At 34.9% G+C, this 19,897-nt stretch overlaps 1 protein-coding gene across 1 annotated transcript in view; it reads right to left on the reverse strand.

Moving 5' to 3' along the window:
- Positions 1-19,897, reverse strand: part of ITFG1 (integrin alpha FG-GAP repeat containing 1) — a 342,298-nt gene that overhangs the window by 245,917 nt on the left and 76,484 nt on the right. The window contains exon 7 of the mRNA XM_042920514.1: positions 11,401-11,462. Coding sequence (XP_042776448.1) covers positions 11,401-11,462 — 62 coding nt within the window. The remainder of the gene's footprint in view (positions 1-11,400; positions 11,463-19,897) is intronic.

The following is a 19,897-nucleotide window of genomic DNA, read 5'->3' on the forward strand; positions in this document are numbered from 1 at the left end:
TCCGCTTTCATTGGTAAGTTGTATCACTTTGGAACAGCCACTTACTGTTGTGGGTCTCAGCTCTAAGCCCTTAGAAGGGGATAAACATACGGTCTACTCGAGGGTTCTATATGGTATCAATGCAATGACAGATTAGAAAGTATTCTACAAAATGTAGCGTTATTAGGCACTTATATAGTATTTTTATAATGGCAGTCCTATGCTTAGGAGCTCCGAGTACCTTTTTCATGGACTGCTATTTGACATGAATGCACTACACTTGGTCTCATTCTTTACCATGCTGTTCTCACTGGTCTTCACTGTTGAAGCCATTAGGGGTTCTGCTGCAGCTATGTCTTTTGCCTTTCCTTTTGTCTGTACAACGAATGACTTATAGGTAGAAATTTGAGAAACAGATTTCCTAGTTGAACTTCTGGCTCCACTGTTTGCTAGCTTTCAGGTCAAAATAAGTTAGCTCTACTCTAAAAGCATCTGTTTACTTATCTTGAAAATGTATTTTTACAAAGTTTTGTGAAGATTAGTGAGATAGTCCATATAAAGTGCTTAGTAGAATATATGCAGACAGTATGGATTTAGTAAACATTAACTATTATCACTAGTAGGAACACTAATAATAATACCACTATTCCTGCTACAAACACTACCATCTGCCATTGAAGCAGCTAACCCACTGCCAGTGACAGAGGACACTACCTGCCAGTTTCTGCTTAAATTCCAACCACAGGTGCAATGTTATAACAAGTATCTTTTTTTATAGATGGCTACCCATGCATTGGCCTATATGTTTTAATATTTAATGTTAAAATTGTTATATTTACAATGTTTGAGAAAATGACCAAGAAGTAATATCTGATGACTATTTTGTGTTTACATCTTTATTCATATAAAGCAATGATTCTCAACGGGGGGTGATTTTGTTCTCCAAGGACACTGGGCAATGTCTGGAGATCTTTTTGATTGTCAAAATCGGAGGTAGCTACTAGCATCTAAGTGAGTAGAAGTCAGAGATACTGATAAACAACCTACAATGCATAAGATGGAACTCTATGATAAAGAATTATCTGGCCCCAAATGATAATAGTGTCAAGACTATAAGTTCTGACATAAAGGGTGGTAGGTATTACCCAAGGGTCTGGCTTTGCCATTTTTGTCCTTAGTCTTTTCCTTTGTGACACTTACCTAGTCTCTTCCTTGAACTCTAGTCCGAATATTTCTTTTTTTTTTTTTAATTAAAAAAATTTTTTAAAAATTTAGTTCCAAGTTAGGTAGCACATGATGCAACAATGATTTCAGGAGTAGATTCCTTAATGCCCCTTACGCATTTGGCCCATGCCCCCTCCCACAATCCCTCCAGTAACCCTCTGTTTGTTCTCCATATTTAAGAGTCTCTGATGTTTTGTTTCCCTCCCTGTTTTTATATTATTTTTGTTTCCCTTCCCTTATGTTCATCTGTTTTGTCTGTTAAAGCCCTCATATGAGTGAAGTCATATGATATTTATCTTTCTCTGTCTACTCCTACATTACTAATTGCCTTCTTGATATATCTCTTATCTGAAATAATTTTTTTTCCCTACCTCAAATTAGATATTTCATTTGTCTTTTCTCTAACTGGTCACTAGTACAAAACACAAATTACCCTTGCATTGATAAATATTTTTCATATTTATCCCTTCTAGGCCATTCCCAATACTTTATTCCTTTAATCATTCACCTCTTTCCCAGGTTATAGTAAATTCCACCTAAGTTATCTCCCTGCTTCCAGATTTTCCATGCAAACTTATCTGATCTACAGTAGTAAGATAATGGCAACAATGAGAACTCTGTTCATCTCACCTTCAGTCCTAAAAGGTTTAAAAGCTTCTCAATAAATATTTAAAAGATTAAATTACTTAGTTTAGAAGTCAAAGCTTCTGCTGATCTTGTCTAAACCAATTCTTCTTATCTTACCTTCCAGTATCTTTTCATGCTCTGGGCCAAACCAGCCATGTTCAACTCTCTGAATATGTCCTGGGTTCCTGTGTACTTCCTTCCCCATCTCTTTCTTTCTCTCACTTCCAACCACTAACATTCTGCTCATTTGAACTGGCCATTTCAAATACCACATCTTTATGGAGTCTTCCCTGATGATCCTCGGTAGACCAAACAGAAGCAACTGCTCTGTCTCTGAGCTACTTGTAGCATGAGGTTTGTATACCTCATTACACCAGCCAGAGCTGCCCATACTTAGCCTTCTTGGCCTATAAGCTCCATTCATTTCTGTGCCTCCCAGAGCACGGGCATGGGACTGTGTACACAATTCACATTCTAATGAGATTTGTTAAAGCTCTAGCTCTACTACCTAATATGGCTTTATAGATATTTGGAGGGTTTTTTTTGGTCAACTAGTGTATCCTACAAATTGTCTGTCCAATCTCTAACTGAAAATAATCCTCCATTTAACAAAATCTACACTTTATTTAAACTAGTTAATACTACGTCTACATTTCCCTTAACTGTACCAGTGACTTATTAATTGTCAATATGGGTATCTTATTGATCCAGCTGTTTTACTGCAAGAACAGCCCTTAGTCTCTACTGCCCATCACTTACTTTATTAACTTTCTTTAAAAGAAAACAATAATAGAAGAGACCAAATAAATATCTGGTCTCTTCTTGAAGGTTTTCCCCTACTACATTGCTTTACTAGGTTTAATTCCGAAGGCTGCCATGATTTGCAAGACCAGGAAACTTCCCTAATATACCCGACTTCTCTAATATATAACAGAGAGTCAGACAAAATGAAGAAACATAGGAATATTTCTTAAATGAAAGATATAAAGCCACAGCAAAAGATCTAAATGAAATGGAGATAAACAATATGCCTCATAAAGAATTCAAAGTAATGGTCATAAAGACACTCACTGGACTTGAGAAAAGAGTGTAGAACCTTAGTGAGACATTCAAAAAGAGATTGAAAATATAAAAAAGAACCAATTAGAGAAAAAGAAGATAATAACTGAAATTAAAAAAGCACTAGAGGGAATTAACAGAAGATCAGAGGAGAGAGAAGAACAAATTAGTGACCCGGAAGACAGAGTAATGGAAAGCAACCAAGCTGAACAGCAGAGAGAAAGAAGAATAATAAAAAATGAGAATAGACTTATGGAAGTCAGTGACATCATCAAGTGTAATAATATTTGCATTATAGGCATCCCAGATGGAGAAGAGACAAAGGGGCAGAAAATTTATTTGAAAAAATAATAGCTGAAAACATCCCTAATTTGGTGAAGAAAACAGACATCCAGATTCGGGAGGCACAGAAAGCCCCCAACAAAATCAACCCAAGCAGGTTCATAATAATACACATAATAATTAAAATGGCATAAAGTACTGATAAAGAGAGAATTTTAAAAGCAGTAAGAGAAAACAGTTACATTCAAGGGAAACCACATAAGGCTTATAAGCTTATTTGCCAGCCGAAAGTTTGCAGGTCAAAAGGGAGTGGAATGATATATTCAAAGTACTGAAAGGAAAAACCTGCAACCAAGAATATTCTACCCAACAAAGTTAACATTCAGAAGAGAAAGAGAGATAAAATGTTTCCTAGACACACAAAAGTTAAAGGAGTTCATCAACACTGAGCCTTCTGAGAAATGTTAAAGGCAATCTATGAATGGAGAGAGAAGGCCATAATAATTAGGAGTAAGAAAATTATGAAAGGAAAAAATTTCACAGGTAAATACAAACATAAGGAAAGCAGATTAATCACTTATAACACCAGTACAAAAGTTAAAGGGAAAAAAAAAGCAGTAAAATCAATTATATCTGTAAAAACCAGTCAAGGGACTCAAAATAAAAGAATGATGGGGCACCTGGGTGGCTCAGTCGGTGAGTGTCCACTTCAACTGAGGTCATGATCTCACTGTTCGTGAGTTTGAGTCCCATGTTGGGTTCTGTGCTGACAGCTCTGAGCCTGGAGTCTGCTTCAGATTCTGTGTCTCCCTCTCTCTGCCCCTCTCCTGCTCACACTCTTTGTCTCTCTCTCTCAAAAAGAAATAAACATTAAAAAATAAAATAAAATAGGATGAAACGTATGATGTCATGTATGTAAAACATAGCGGGGGGTGGGGAGTAAAAATTTAGTGCTTTTAGAATGGTTTAAATTTAAGTGACCATCAATTCAATACACAGTATTGTATGCATAAGATGTTATATATAAGCCTAAAGGTAACCATGTAATCAAAACATTACACAAAAAATATACACAAAAAATAAAGAATAAGTAATCCAAGCATATCACTAAAGAAACCCATCAAACCACCAGGAAAGACAACAAAAGAAGAAAGGAACAGAGAAGAACTACAGAAACAGACATAAAACAAGTAACAAAATGGCAGTAAGTACATACCTATCAATAATTACACTGAATGTAAATGGACTGACTACTGCAACTAAAAGACACAGGGTGACAGAATGTGCAGAAAGGCAAGACGCAGCTATCTGTTGCCTATAAGAGACTCATTTTAGACCTAAAAACACATGCAGATTGAAATTTAGTAAAGTGAGGAAAACCATTTACCATGCAAATGCAAGTGAAAAGAAAACTGGGGTAGTAAAACTTATATCAAAGAAAAGAGACATTAAATAAAAGACTGTAGGGGTGCCTGGGTGCCTCAGTGGGTTAAGCGTCAGACTCTTGGTTTAGGCTCAGGTCACGATCTCACTGTTTCATGGGTTTGAGTCCTGCATCAGGCTCTGCACTGGCAGCATGGGGCCTGCTTGGGATTCTCTCTCATTCTCTCTCTGACCCTCCCCCACCAGCACTGTGTCAGTTTCTCTCAAAATAAATGAATAAACTTATTTTATTTTTTATATGAAATTGTCAAATTGGTTTCCATACAACACCCAGTGCTCATCCCAAAAAGTGCCCTCCTCAATGCCCATCACCCACTTTCCCCTTCCCTCCACCCCCCATTAAATAAACTTAAAAAAAACCAAAACCAAACACAAAGACTGCAACAAGAGACAAAGAAGGGCACTACATAATGATAAAGCGAACAACCCAACAAGAGTATGATACAGCTAATTGTAAATATTTATGTACCCCACATGGTAGTACCTAAATACATAAAGCAAATACTTACAGACATACAGGAAAAATCAACAGGAATACAATAATAGGGAGCTTTAACACTCCACCTACATCAATGGATAGATCATCCAGACAGAAAATCAACAAAGAAGCAATAGCGTTGAATGACATACTGGATGGACCTAAAGCAGTGGAATACTCATTCTTTTCAAGTGCACATGGACCATTCTCCAGATTAGATCACATACTGGGTCTCAATAAATTCAAATAGACTGGAAGCACATCATGTATCTTTTCTGACTACAACCTCATGAAACTAGAAATAAATCACAAGAAAGAATCTGGAAAGGACACAAATACATGGTAGCTAAGTGATATGCTACTAAACAATGAATGGGTCAAGGAAGAAATCAAAGAGAAAATAAAAAAATACTGCAGACAAATGACCATGAAAACACAAGAATCCAAAATGTTGGGAATGTAGCAAAAGCGGTTTTAAGCAGGAAGTTTATAGTAATAGATGCCTCGAGAAACAAGAAAAATCTCAAATAAGCAACCTAACCTTACACCTAAAGGAGCTAGAAAATAAAAACAAATAAAATCCCAAACCAGTAGAGGAATTAATAAAGATTAGAGCAGAAGTAAATGAAATAGAGATTAAAAAACAAGAGATCAATGAAACCAGAAGCTGATATATTAAAAAGATCAACAAATATTGATAAATCTTTAGCCAGAGGCATAAAAAATCAGAAATGAAAGAGGAGTGCATGGCCACATGCAGAAGAGTGAAACTAAACCACTTTCTTAAATCATACACAAAAATGGATGAAAGACCTAAATGCGAGACAGGAAATCATCAAAATCCTAGAAAAGAACACAAGTAGCCACCTCTCTGACTTCGAACACATGAACTTATCAGACATGTCACCAAAGGAAAGGGAAAAAAAAGAAAACATGAACTATTAGGACTTCATCAAGATAAAAAGGACAGCAAAGGAAACAAAACGAAAAGGCAGCCAACGGAATGGGAGACTATATTTGCAAACAACGTATCTGATGAAGGGTTAGTATCAAAATCTACAAAGAACTTATCAAACTGAACACTCCAAAAAACAAACAACTCAGGTATGAAATGGGCAGAAGCCATGAATAGACATTTTTCCAAAGAAGACATTCAGATGGCTGACACATGAAAAGATGCTCAGCATCACTTATCATCAGAGAAATGCAAATCAAAACCATGATGAGATTATCACCACACACTTGTCAGAATGGCTAAAATTAACAACACAAGAGACAACAGGTGTTGGCAAGGATGCAGAGAAAGGGGAACCCTCTTGCACTGCTGGTGGGAGCACAAACTGGTGCAGCCACTGTGCAAAACAGTATGGGAGGTTTCTCAAAGAACTAAAAATAGAACTACCTATGATCTAGCAAGTGTACTATTAGGTATACCCAAAGGATACAAAAATACAGATTTGAGTAGATGCATGCACCCCAATGTTTTTATAGCAGCAATATCAATAATAGCCAAACTATGAAAGAGCCCAAATGTCTATTGACTAATGAATACATAAAGACTAATGAATACATAAAGAGGATGTAGTATATATATACAATGGAATAGAACTCAACCATCAAAAAGAATGAAATCTTGCAACAATGTGGATGGAGCTAGAAAGTAAAATGCTAAGTGAAATAAGTTAATCAGAGAAAGACAAATACCATGTGATTTTACTCGTATGTGGAATTTAAGAAACAAAACAGATGAACAAACAGGAAGCAGAAAAAGGAGAGAGGGAAACAAACCGCATGAGACAATACAACAAACGATGTCTTAACGATAGAGAACAAACTGTGGGTTGAGGGAGGGAACTGTGGGGGAGATGGGCTATATGGGTGATGAGTATTAAAAGGAGGGCACTTGTTGTGATGACCACTGGGTGTTATATATAAGTGATAAATCACTGAATTCTGCTCCTGAAATCAATATTGCAATGTATGTTAACTAAAATTTAAATAAATAATAAAAAGAAATGAAAGAGGAGAAATAACAAGTGATGCCACAGAAATACAAAGGATTATAAGAGAAGAGTGTGTGAAAAATTATATGTCAACAAATTGGACAACCTAGAAGAAATGGATAAATTCCTAGAAACTATAACTTCTTAAAACTGAATCGGGAAGAAATAGAAAATTTGACCATACTGATTACTACCAGTGAAATTGAATCAATATCCAAAAAACTCCCAACAAACAGAAGTCCAGAACCAGATGGCTTCACAGATGAATTCTACCAAACATTAAAAGAAGAGTTAATACCTAATCTTCTCAAACTATTCCAAAAAACAGATGAGAAAGGAAAGCCATCCAATTCATTCTATGAGGCCAGCATTACCCTGATACCAAAACCAGAAAAAGACACTGCAAACAATGAAAATTATAGGACACTAACTCTGATGAACATAGATGGAAAGGTCCTCAACAAAATATTAGCAAACGGAATCCAATATACATATAAAATCATTCACCATGATTAAGAGGATTTATTCCAGAGATGCAAGGGTGGTTTAATATTTTCAAAGCAGTTCATATGATATGTCACATTAACAAGAGAAAGGATGAAAACCATGTGATCATATCAGCAAATACACAGCAAGCATCTGAGAATGTACAACATCTATGCAAGATAAAAACTCTCAACAAAGCAGTTTTAGAGGAAACCTACCTCAACAAAATACAGGTCATATACGAAAATCTCATGGGTAATATATGCAATGATGAAATGCTGAGCTTTTCTCTAAGATCAGGAAGAAGACAAGGATATCCAGTCATCACTTTTATTCAACATAGTACTGGAAATCCTAGCCATGGCACTAAGACATCCAAATCATCCAAATTGGTAAGAAGTAAAATTTTCACTATTTGCAGATGATACGTATAGAAAAAAAAAAAACCTACTAAAATATGTACCAAAAATCTACTAGAACTTATAAATGAATTCAGTAAAGTCACAGGATATAAAATTAATATACAGACACCTGTTGCATTTACATACCCTAATAATGGAGTAGCAGCAGGAGAAGTTAAGAAAACAATCTCTTTTACAACTGCACCAAAAATAATAAAATACTTAGAAATATACATATCCAATAAGGTGAACGACCTGTACTCCAAAAACTATAAAACTCTGATGAAAGAAACTGATGACACAAACAAATGGAAAGGTATTCCATGCTTGTGGATTGGAAGACCCACTATTGTTATAATTTCCATTATACAGTCTACAGATTTAATGCAATCCCTATCAAAATACAAATAACATTTATCACAGAACTAGAACAAACAATCCTAAATTTGTATGGAATGAAAAAAAGACCCCAAATAGCCAAAGCAATCTTGAGAAAGAAGAAGAAAGCTAGAGATATCACAATCGCAGATTTCAAAATAGAGTACAAAGCTATAGTAATCAAAGCAGTGTGGCACTGGCACAAAAATAAACACATAGATTAATGGAACAGAATATAGTCCAGATATAAACCCACACTTATATGTTCAAGTAAGAATATATAATGGGAAAAAGAAAGTCTCTTCAACAAATGGTATTGTGAAAACTGGACAGCTAAATGCAAAAGAGTGAAACTGACCACCTTCTTACACCATACAGAAAAATTAAATTCAAAACAGTTTAAAGACCTAAATGTGAGACCTGAAACCATAAAATTCCTTGGAAGAAAACATGTGGCAACTGCTTTGACATTGGCTGTAGCAATATTTTTCTAGATATCTCTCCTCAAGCAAGATAGACAAAAGCGAAATTAAACTATTGAGACTATACCAAAAATCAAAAGCTTTTGCACAGTAAAGGAAACCATCACCAAATCAAAAAGGCAACTTACTGAATGGGAGAAGTTATCCAATAGGATATAATAGGAAATGATATCCAAAAAGGGGTTGATATCCAAAATATGTAAATACCTTATATAACTCAACATCAAAAAACCCAAAAATTTGATTTAAAAATGGGCAGAGGAACTGAATGGACATTTTTCCAAAGAAGAAATAAATGGCCAACAGACACTTAAAAGATGTTCAACATCACTAATCATCATGGAAATTAAAATGATCATTAGATCATTTTACACCTGTCAGAATGGTTAAAATAAAAAACGTAAGAAATAACAAGTGTTGGCAAGGATGTGGGAAAAAAAGGAACGCTCTGTGTATTGACTGTAATGCAAATAGATGTAGGTACTGTGGAAAACAGCATAGAAGTTCTTCAAAAAGTTAAAAATAGAATTACCATATGGCCCAAGGATTCCACTCTAGGTATCAACCCAAAGAAAATAAAAGTACTAATTTGAAAAGATATATGCACCCCTATGTTTATTGCATCAGTATTTACAATAGCCAAGATATGGAAGCAACCCAAGTATCCATTCACAGATAGATAAAGAAGAGGTGTTGTATATATGCAATGGAATATTACTCATCCATAAATACAAATGAGATCTTGCCATTTGCAATAATATGGATGACTCTGGAGGGTATAATGATAAAAAAAAACATTAGTCAGAGAAAGACAAATATCATACGATTTTACTCATACGTGGAATTTAAGAAACAAATGCATAAAGAAAATGAGAGAAATTAAAAAATAGCCTCTTTAATATAGAGAACAAACTAGTATTTGCCAGAGGGGAGGTGGGTGAGGGGATGCCTGACATAGATAAAGGGGATTAACAGTACAATTATCCTGATAAGCACTTAGAAGTGTATAGAGTTGCTGAATCATCATACTGTACACCTGAAATGAACATAACACTGAATGTTAATTATACTTAAGTTAAAAAAAAATCTAACCTAGGGCAAAAGAAAATCAGCCTAGGCTGAGAGGATATCAAACAGTTAAAAGTATTTCATAATTTTATTACACCTTATATTTATGTGCAATGAGGCTTTTTGTCCTCCATATGGATATAGATTAATCAAAATGATTGATTTTCTCATATCTAATACCTCAAGATTCACTTTAGGTATTGTTTTCAAGTCCACCTAAAAAACAAATATCCCCCAGCAGTGGGAGATTTAATTTATAGTAATAATTAAGTATATAACAATCATATTTCTAATATCAGTAGAAGAAATATAATTAATTTTTTAAAAAGTAAACAAAAATAAATCGTTCTGGTTTAGTTATATTTCTCACTTTTCCCATGTTAAGAAAAAAGAAGGATCAAGTTGTTTACTGTAGAAGTAGCATTTAGAAGTCCTGTTCTTATCTACACATAGCTTCTCCACTCATCCTAGTTTCCTTCTATGAAGAAATTTGAGTCATGACCAACATCAATTACTATCCTTTACTTGAAGGCTAATAATGAACTTCCTTTCACAAACTTGTACTGAACATTTTTTGAGATATGCTTATTTTCCATCCATATTTAATAAAAAATGTAAAATGTTATGGGTTTAATTTGAATTGAATAAAACACAATCATCAGTAAATAGATGAGAAATTGAGAGATCTAAAATTAAAATTTATTAAGTGTCTACTGGGTACCTGGCACTTCACACACATTGTTTCATTTAATCTTCACTTTCACATTACATGAAGCAGACACTCTTATTCTCGTTTTGCATATGAGGAAAGTCAGGTTCAATACTTGACCATTACTTGATGAAAGTCAGTTGGCCAATTTGGCCTGTCCTCAAATCCTGTCTTCTGTTACATAGCATGAAATTCAATTTTAAGACTTAGAGTGTTCTATTCTTCATTAATTAATATTTCATACAATCTACATCAAGCTAAAAGTAAAATAAAATAAAATCATCAGTTTGGGAGTCTTCTACTTGCAATTAAAAAAATATATATATTGGGAAAGACTCCTTAATCCTGGTCAAGTTGGCAGTCAGTTTAGTGTGTGTTGTTCTTATTATTTTATATAAGCCTGAAGGCAAAGAGGAAAAATTAGTCTTTTAAAAAAGGGTTTTTTTCAATAAACCATTATGCTGACAAATTAAATGATAGTAACCTCTCTCAACAGCTGACAGCCTAGCAGGGGCCCTGTTAACATTCACATTAGGGCAGACTGATTGGTTTAATTGGCAGTCATGCCTAAAAACCTGCAGAGGAATTGATGCTGAATGAATCATTTCCTTCAGCAATATTCAGCAGTTTGAATGCAGCAATGCAACCAAAGGCTCTTAAAGTTGTTCTATTTATTGTTGAAACCAACCAACCAAGTGATTACTTTCATTTTATTTTCTAAAATTGTGTGCTTTTACTGAAAGCCATCATTTAAAAATGCTTCAAAGAAAAGATTTCTTACCACATTTTCCCATATCTCAAACTGGAAGGTACTAGAGGCAGACAATGTCGTGAGGAACAAATCTAGAAGGAAAATAATAGAATTGTAAGTGTTGTTACTGATGTGTACATTTAAAACAGGAAGAAATGCAATACATAAAAATAGTTAATACAGTTGTACTTAAACATATTTTAAACTATATTTTAAGGAGCTTGATCCCATCAAAGAAAGCAAGCTGATGATCCTGTACTTGTAAATTAAGGAAAATGTATTTAAAGGGTGAATTTGGTGTTAATCCTTCAAAAGCATTCTTTCTTTCTTTTTAAAATATTTATTTATATTTTGGGAGACAGAGAGAGAGAGAGAGAGAATGGACAGGAGAGGGGCAGAAAGTGAGGGGGACAGAGGATCTGAAGCAGGCTCTGCGCTAATGGTAGAAGCCCGATGCGGGGCTCAAACTTTGAACTCACGAACCATGAGATCATTACCTGAGCTGAAGTCAGATGCTTAATCGACTGAGCCATCCAGGTGCCCCAAGCATTCTTTATTTTTAAGAGTGGTTATGCCATAAGAGGCTCTTAAATACAGAGAACAAACTGAGGGTTGATGGGGGGGTGGGAGCAGGGAAAGTGGGTGATGGGCATTGAGGAGGGCACTTGTTAGGATGAGCACTGGGTGTTGTATGGAAGCCAATTTGACAATAAATTATGTTAAAATTTTTTTAAAGTTAAAAAGTAATAAAAATTTTCATTTTTGAATTAAAAAAAATAAGAGTGGCCATGCATACTAACCTTTTTATGACACACATTTTTAGGTTAAGGTAGACTATATTAAAAAAAAGTATTCTAGTCAGAATCACATTGTGCTTTCTCAACTTAAAAGCTATGTTTCCTTATATGTCATAGCTGGGTTTCAGAATTATTTTAAATAACAGTATTTTAGCACAAAAATCTTTAGTACTCATGTTAGATGAACAACAAATTATATTCAAATTTTGAACAGAATTGTCCTTATATAGTCCAACTAAACAAAACTGTTTTATTGGAAAGTGCAAGATTTTAATAAAATTTATTGAAGAATAGGTTGACAGTCAAATCTAACATCCTACTAACAAAGGTCAGGTGAACTGCAAATCTATTCTAGTGCAGTATTTATTATATTTGCATAATGACAATTTTACTTAATGAATATACAAAATTTAAAAATGATGAGTTGACTCAGGAATATTAAAATAACATTATTCTTCTATGCTTTAAAAATGGGAATTAACTCAGTGATATGCAGACCATGACTATTTTAAAGAAACGTTTTTTTCTTTTTTTTGCACCATTAAATACGTTTAAGAGAAATATCCTTCACATTTTAATGTGTTTTCTGTAGAGCTTTCATATGAATTTCATGAAGCTAATTTATATAATAGTTATAATAATAATAATTTTCATAGAATCCCCAAAAAACTAAGGAATATTCTTCATTGTGAGAATTTGTTATACTCAAACTCCTGATTACAAGTAAGTGGAACTATTCTTTATGTCAATGTTTTTCTCTGTGTTTATTTTTACACTAAGATGCTTTGCCTGTGGACATACAAATGTAGTCTTTAATGAAGGTAATTTCATTACTCCATCAAACATACACTCCCAGTGAGTGTCTATTTCCAGACTCATTTAGGAAAAATCCCATAGAATACCTGAGATTTGTGAGATGATATACCTACAGCCAACATGCTCTCTTCCTTCCATACACCCTCCACATTACCATCAGCATGATGAAAAATCAGAAGTGCAAATTTGATCTCATTCCTTCTCCTCCAGGATCTCTTCTCCCCCTGTGAAAAAGGCCTACTTACCTAAGCTTCCATGCTCATGTCCTGCTACTCCCTTACATGAAACTGACTCTGTAGTACCCTTTTACATCATAGCCATCTGGTATCCCCACCATTCCTGAGGCCATTCCTCTCTCTAGGCACAGCTTTCCCTCCATTGTTATTCCACTATGATATCTGTCAAGGGTTATTACAAGATACCATGATATTTCGATTTCACATCTGTCTTTCCTGAGCTGCTTGAAGGAGGAGTCATGCCTAACTGGTTTTTATCTTTGTGGTTCCTATGCGCTTGGAAATAATATGTGCTCAAATGACTGTTTAATAATTAAATGATACCATATATATCTTTACATATACCACTGTATACAGTGTGTGTGTGTGTATGTATATATATATATATATATATATATATATGTATATATATACTAAATATATAATCATTTAGTTGAATAACTAAATGATTCAATATATATATATATAACTATAGTTATATATTGAGTTATGGTGAGAGGGTCTAGCCTTTATTTCTCTGAACTGATTCATATAGTTATATGAACTGATATGAACTCTGAACTGATACATATAGTTATATGTATATAACTATAGTTATATATATATATATATTGAATCATTTAGTTATTCAACATATATAGTGGTTCTTGCAGATACAAAAACTAAACTAGAAATAGTTACTCTATTGCCTTTTTAAAGAGTCTTGGGAAAAGAATGGTCTTCTGTTAAAGCATTTCATTAAAATTAAGTATGACTGATTATAGTGACTACAGTCTTAAAAATGTTTAAAAGCTGTTAATTTTTATATTATCTGAAAAGGTGGGTGATCAGGTTAAGGAAGTGATTAGGGATTAACAGCCACAGAGATTTCTAAGAATCACTTAGAGCCATGTCAGTGCAAGCTCTGAGCTATTTGAAAGACATAAAAAAAGGGATAATTATGCTATTATTATATAACAGAGGTGAATTTGTTCAAACAGAAAGCATTACACTGTTGAAATTCTTAATGCATTTGAGAATAGATGAGAAGGCATCTTTCTGATGAGGGATCATAGACTTGTGGCCTTGATAAACCAGTTAGCTTTGTTGGATTGGAAGAGCTATTTCATTACCATGAATGGCCATGCAGGGATATTTAGAAGGGAGGGGTGGATGGTTACCAGCAACCTCTCATCATTCCTGGAAAAATAACACAAAATGTTTTTTTTTTTTTTTCCTGTTGGTGTTGCACTTGTCTCAATATATTTGTATAAAAGGTTATAACTTAAGAGCTTTTTGCTCTTTCATTCATAGTTAGAAAATTGAACAACTATAACCACAATTTTTGCTGATTCTATTTTCATAGCTTCATGGGGTATTTACTAAGATTTTGGAATACAGTAAAGTGAGATGAAGGATTAGAAGTACCTTGTAAAACAGATTAAAAAAATCTTTTCCCTATTCAATTGTATAAAAAAGGTTATAGGAAAAATAAATGATTCATTATGTGGAGAAAAAGAGACAATTTTTAACAATTCAATATGAAGAATCACCTCTGACTCTGAATGAAATGAGAACGAAATAATAGCTAGAAAAAAATTTTAGTCAACAAAGCAACAAAGTTCTCACCCTCCTACATGGTTGAGAGTAATCCACACGATATAATGAAAGGAAATGTTCCCAATGAAACTGTAGTGGGTGCTGTGACATGCCACCCAGGTCCCCTCTTAGGATGAAGGACTTATTACTTCAGCTGCTGGAAATGCTACTGGAAGACAGCCCTTTGTAGTCGCCCTTTCTGGAACAGCTTTGGGTGAAAAGAGCTACTCTGCCAAACGTTGTAGCCTGGCCTGCATCCAATAACTAATCAGTTCAGAGAAATAAAGGCTAGACCCTCTCACCATAACTCAGGACAACTCTTCAGGGCCACTGCACATTCAGAAGCCCAAGGTCAGTTGAGGCTTTTATTGACACTAAATCATGGCCCAACTCTGCTTCCTTCCCTTTTCCTCCAGCAGTACCAACTACCAGAGCAGTCCCTAAAATTAAACTTCTTGCACACTAGTTTCCAGCTCAGAGCCTACATCCTAGGAAATGCAATCTACAACAACTGATACCAAGAGATCTGAGAAAGCAGATACTAAGATTTTGGAGTTGGATCACCTAACAAGGGACTGCCAATAAGGATTCTTTCACAGGGGTAAGCAGTGCACAGATGGCCATACTATCTTTTACTGGTATAATTGGGATGATATTCCAGTGGAAAGGAATGCACTAGAGGGTGTGATCATTCAGGCTTTTTGAGAAAAAGGGGTAAATACTAATCAGAAGGACAGTGGAATTAGATAGGTGTTGCTAAGCTTACCTGAGGAAATACAGGAGAGACCAAAGGCTAACAATGACTGCTCACAAATTAAAAGCTATGTGTGAAAGCCAGAGGGCCTCTCTTGGGTAGCATCTAGGGGTTCTCATCTCCTGCAGTAGGAGGGCAAACATGGGCTGAAGACCAGGACCAGGATTTAATGATAAGAGTAAAAGAGCTCCCAAGAAGGTTAAATTCTCAACTTAAGCAGGTCTTAACCTTAAGCAAGGTTAGGGCCCTACTTAGGAAAGAATGATACTTGTTTCATGGATTAGGAACTGTTAAAGGCTCCTGTTTGAAAATGATGAAGTTTCTCCTAAATGCTAGTGTTCTCCCTTGTTTAAAGATGATGGAGAAGATTCTGCTGCCATTGGGCAACATGCTTCCCACTTCCTACAGTCTGTCTCATCTTCTCTCCTGGCCACTATGCCAAAAAGTGGGGTCAAATTACAAAATAATCTGGCCAGGAATGGGATAGACATGAAAAGGAAAAAACTATAGCCTGAATTAAGTCCAGGACCTAGCTAACATTTAGTGGTAGGAGCTAGGACAGTATGCATGAGACTATACTCTGAGAGTGCTTGATCAAGACGGGGTAAAGGGTGGAGTAGGGAGTGGAGTATGGGGTGGAGCAGAATAAAGAGTTGGGGACAAGGTGACTACATTGGATCCCTTCCATCCTAGAAGAGGCAGCAATTCACTTTATAGGAGTAGACCATACTCTGGATCTGGATTTGCCTTTCCTGTCTTGGAAGCTAATTTTTAAAATGCTAATAGAAACAGTATGATGATAGCTGACATCACTGGTACTCACTTGAAGAAATAATCTTTAACAAAAGATCACATCATGAGTTAGTGAAAAATTCAGGACATAAACCCCAAACTCAATTAAATCCTTTTTCATTAAAATCTTGTTAACACGTAAAATAGTGAAACTATTCAATGCACATGCATTCTTCTCCAGAAAACACAGACTCATAGTCAAGTAAGTGTGTACAAAAACATCAAATGGTACTGCTTCAATTATCTCCATTCACAGCTTGAAAGGAGTAAGCTACTGCATTTTTAAACATTGCTAAGTGCAGTGCAGTCTTCTTTTCAAATGAAAAGCCTTCTGGTTAAAGTTGGCATCAAAAGGAAGCCCACTTAGGAGTTTTAAAAACTTAAATTGGAAGTTTGACTATGCAAACTAAACCATGTTAGGAAAAATGCGAAGTTTTATGACTGTGATTAAAGTTTAAAGTTTGATGGTAATGGGCACCTAACACCCTTTCCATATACTATGTATGATATGAAGGAAGAGGTTAAAAACTGTAATTTCTGGCACTGTACCCTTTCAGTGTTAAGTCTTGATGGTTTAAAAACATATTTTGGTGGAAATGTTTAAAAAGTATTCATAATGTCATTTAGACTTCCTGCATGAAGAAACTCTCCTTGAATAGTGAAAGTCACTATATTTCCAAAGGAGTATATATTATGGTTTATTTGGAAAAATATAGTTAATAAAACATTTTTAGTATTTCCTGGAAGCATCGCATCAGATATTTCCACAAAGAATGGTTCAAAGCAATATCATAGTTTGTGCTGTTTCAATGCTTGAGCCAGGAGGACATGCTAAGCTCATGTTTACATCTGTTCTATAATACTGTCCAGTATATCTCAGGCCTGGTTATAGCAAAGATCAGCATAAGAGTGTAGAATAAAAGCAGATTTCCCCTGCTTCCACTTGTTCAAAGAAAAGCACACTGAAAGCCATATGACAGCTGAAATTGTGAAGACAAATGAGCTCTTCCCCTTCCCAGCAGCAGTTTGCACTCTGTGGTTCCGAGGTCATCAACTCACACACTGTTAGGCACGATGCCCCAAATTAAATAAGTTAGCAGGCCCTAGTACAACCAAGATGATCAAATGCCCCACTTTTAACACCTGAGACTATATTGGTCTCAGGATGGATGATACAGTGGGAAGTAGGAGACCTAAAAGAAGTAACAAGCGCCTATCACTGACCAAAGAGGACAGCAACTAATTAGCTCCAGGCAATGGCAGGTATGGAAATATGGTTTCCTTAAATATGAAAAATTATATTTTAAAAATATTGAAATCTAATTCAAAATATTTTAAGCAGTAGAGGCACAAAATCAGAAACATGTCTGCAGACTCCAGTTTCAGCCACAGGTACTAGATTGAAACCTTTGATAGATGACTGCTTTGCTTATATATCTGTTTACACAGAAGCAACCCTCCTTCTTATATTTCCCTATATCAAATAATACTGCTAAATCATATTCTGTACAGATGCAATAATTTAATAAGACATGAGGAAGCTGTTTAAATGGGTGTCCATTCACAAGACAGTGTTCTTAGGAAAAAGTATACATTTCTAGGAAACATTTTTCAATTTTTTAAGTTCATAACCTTTTATCTAGACTTCCCTTTCTTTTTCCTATCCTGAAACACTGGGCCCCATATGAAGATTCACTATACTTAGCAGAGAGCTCTGACTACCTCCAACTTAAGAGTATGTACACAAGATAACAAAGACTTAGCACACTCTGGAACACAGCAACACATTATAAGAGTGGAAGCCCAAAATCATGGGTAAACAATAAACAACTCCTGCCCACCTTCCCTCATCAGTGAAATCTTTACCAGAAGTACTTTTGTTGTAAGGAAAGAAAGAAAAAAAAAAACCTTGAATTTATTTATTTCAGATTGTGTAGGAACACAAAAATCTCAGGTGAAAAAAATAAACTTGAAGTAATAGGCTGCTGGCAACAAATGATGAGAGAGGCCTAGTAAGTACCCTGAAATTGAATGTTTAAGGGGATTATAATTTTCCTTTGACGAGGATTATTAACAAATGAAGATATATTTTACTTACATTTTTTACCACAGGATATTTGTTTTTCAGAACTTGCATGTTGAATATTTAAGAGAAATGTGCTCAAGGTAATTATGATAAGTTAATAGTAAGTGTTAGCAATGTTCTGAATTTTAGTGTTTTATACATATATTTCAATTGAAGTCACGTATTTCCTCTACTCCTAAGAGGTCAGGGTCTTAAAAGAATCCAAGAGAGTGTGCAGTTTTAATGTTTTAAATCTTATGTTTCTATGGGTGAACAGACATTATGATTCAAAATTCCAATATGAGAAGACACTTCATCTTCTAGAAGAGTTCTCTATGTTTCAGAAGGTAAAGAATTCATTAGAGATAATAATACTTAATGATGGAAAGAACTGGAGAACAAGAACCTGGTATTAATCACCACTAAGATTTTCAGATTTTCCATTAACTGTCATTAAAGTAAATCTGAAATGAATGTTTTATAACACAAATCTTAGAACTGCATTTGGCCTGATGTTTTTTCTCAGGGCTATGACATCAACCTGCATCCACCTGACTTATACAATAAGGGAATCTACTTCCATTAGTCCTTTTATTCCAAAATCCTGAGCCTTTCTTATCACATCCACTTGTCTCATTTACAAATTTATGAAGACGTCATAGTTGCTAATTATTCAACAGTTGCCTACACAGCACTTACATGACATGTTGGAGTTTTGAGTACTTATTTCCTCTGAATAAAAAGATTAAGCTACAGATGTTGGCGAGGATGTGGAGAAAGGAGATCCCTCTTACACTGTTGGTGGGAATGCAAACTGGTGCAGCCACTCTGAAAAACAGCATGGAGGTTCCTCAAAAAGTTAAAAATAGACCTGCCCTATGATCCAGCAATTGTAGTACTGTGTATTTACCCAAAGGATATGAAAATATTGTTTCAAGGGATACACGCACCCTGATGTTTATAGCAACATTATCAACAATAGCCAAAGTATGGAAAGAGCTCAAATGTCCATCAACTGAAGAATAAAGAAGTTGTGGTATATATATACACAATGGAATATTACTCAGCCATCAAAAAATAAAATTTTGCCATTTGCAATGATATGAACTGAGCTAGAGAGTATTATGCTCAGTAAGTTAGAGAAACACAAATACCATATGATTTCAGTCATATGTGGAATTTAAGAAACAAAACAAATGAACATAGAGGTAAAAAAGAGACAGGCAAATCATAAAATAGACTCTGAACTATAGAGAATAATGAAGGGGAGGGGAGGTGGGTTGGGGGTGGGCTCAATGGGTAGTGGGTATTAAGGAGGGCACTTGTGATGAGCACTGTGTGTCATACGTAAGTGATGAATCACTAAATTTTACTGAAACTAGTATTAAGCTGTATGTTAACTAACTAGAATTTCAATAAAAGCTAAAAAAAAAAAACCCAACTTATGTGTAGAAGCATAAATAAAAAAATATTGTGTGTCAGTCTATAA

Source organism: Panthera leo, chromosome E2, assembly GCF_018350215.1.
Source record: "Panthera leo isolate Ple1 chromosome E2, P.leo_Ple1_pat1.1, whole genome shotgun sequence".
Lineage (NCBI taxonomy): Eukaryota > Metazoa > Chordata > Mammalia > Carnivora > Felidae > Panthera > Panthera leo.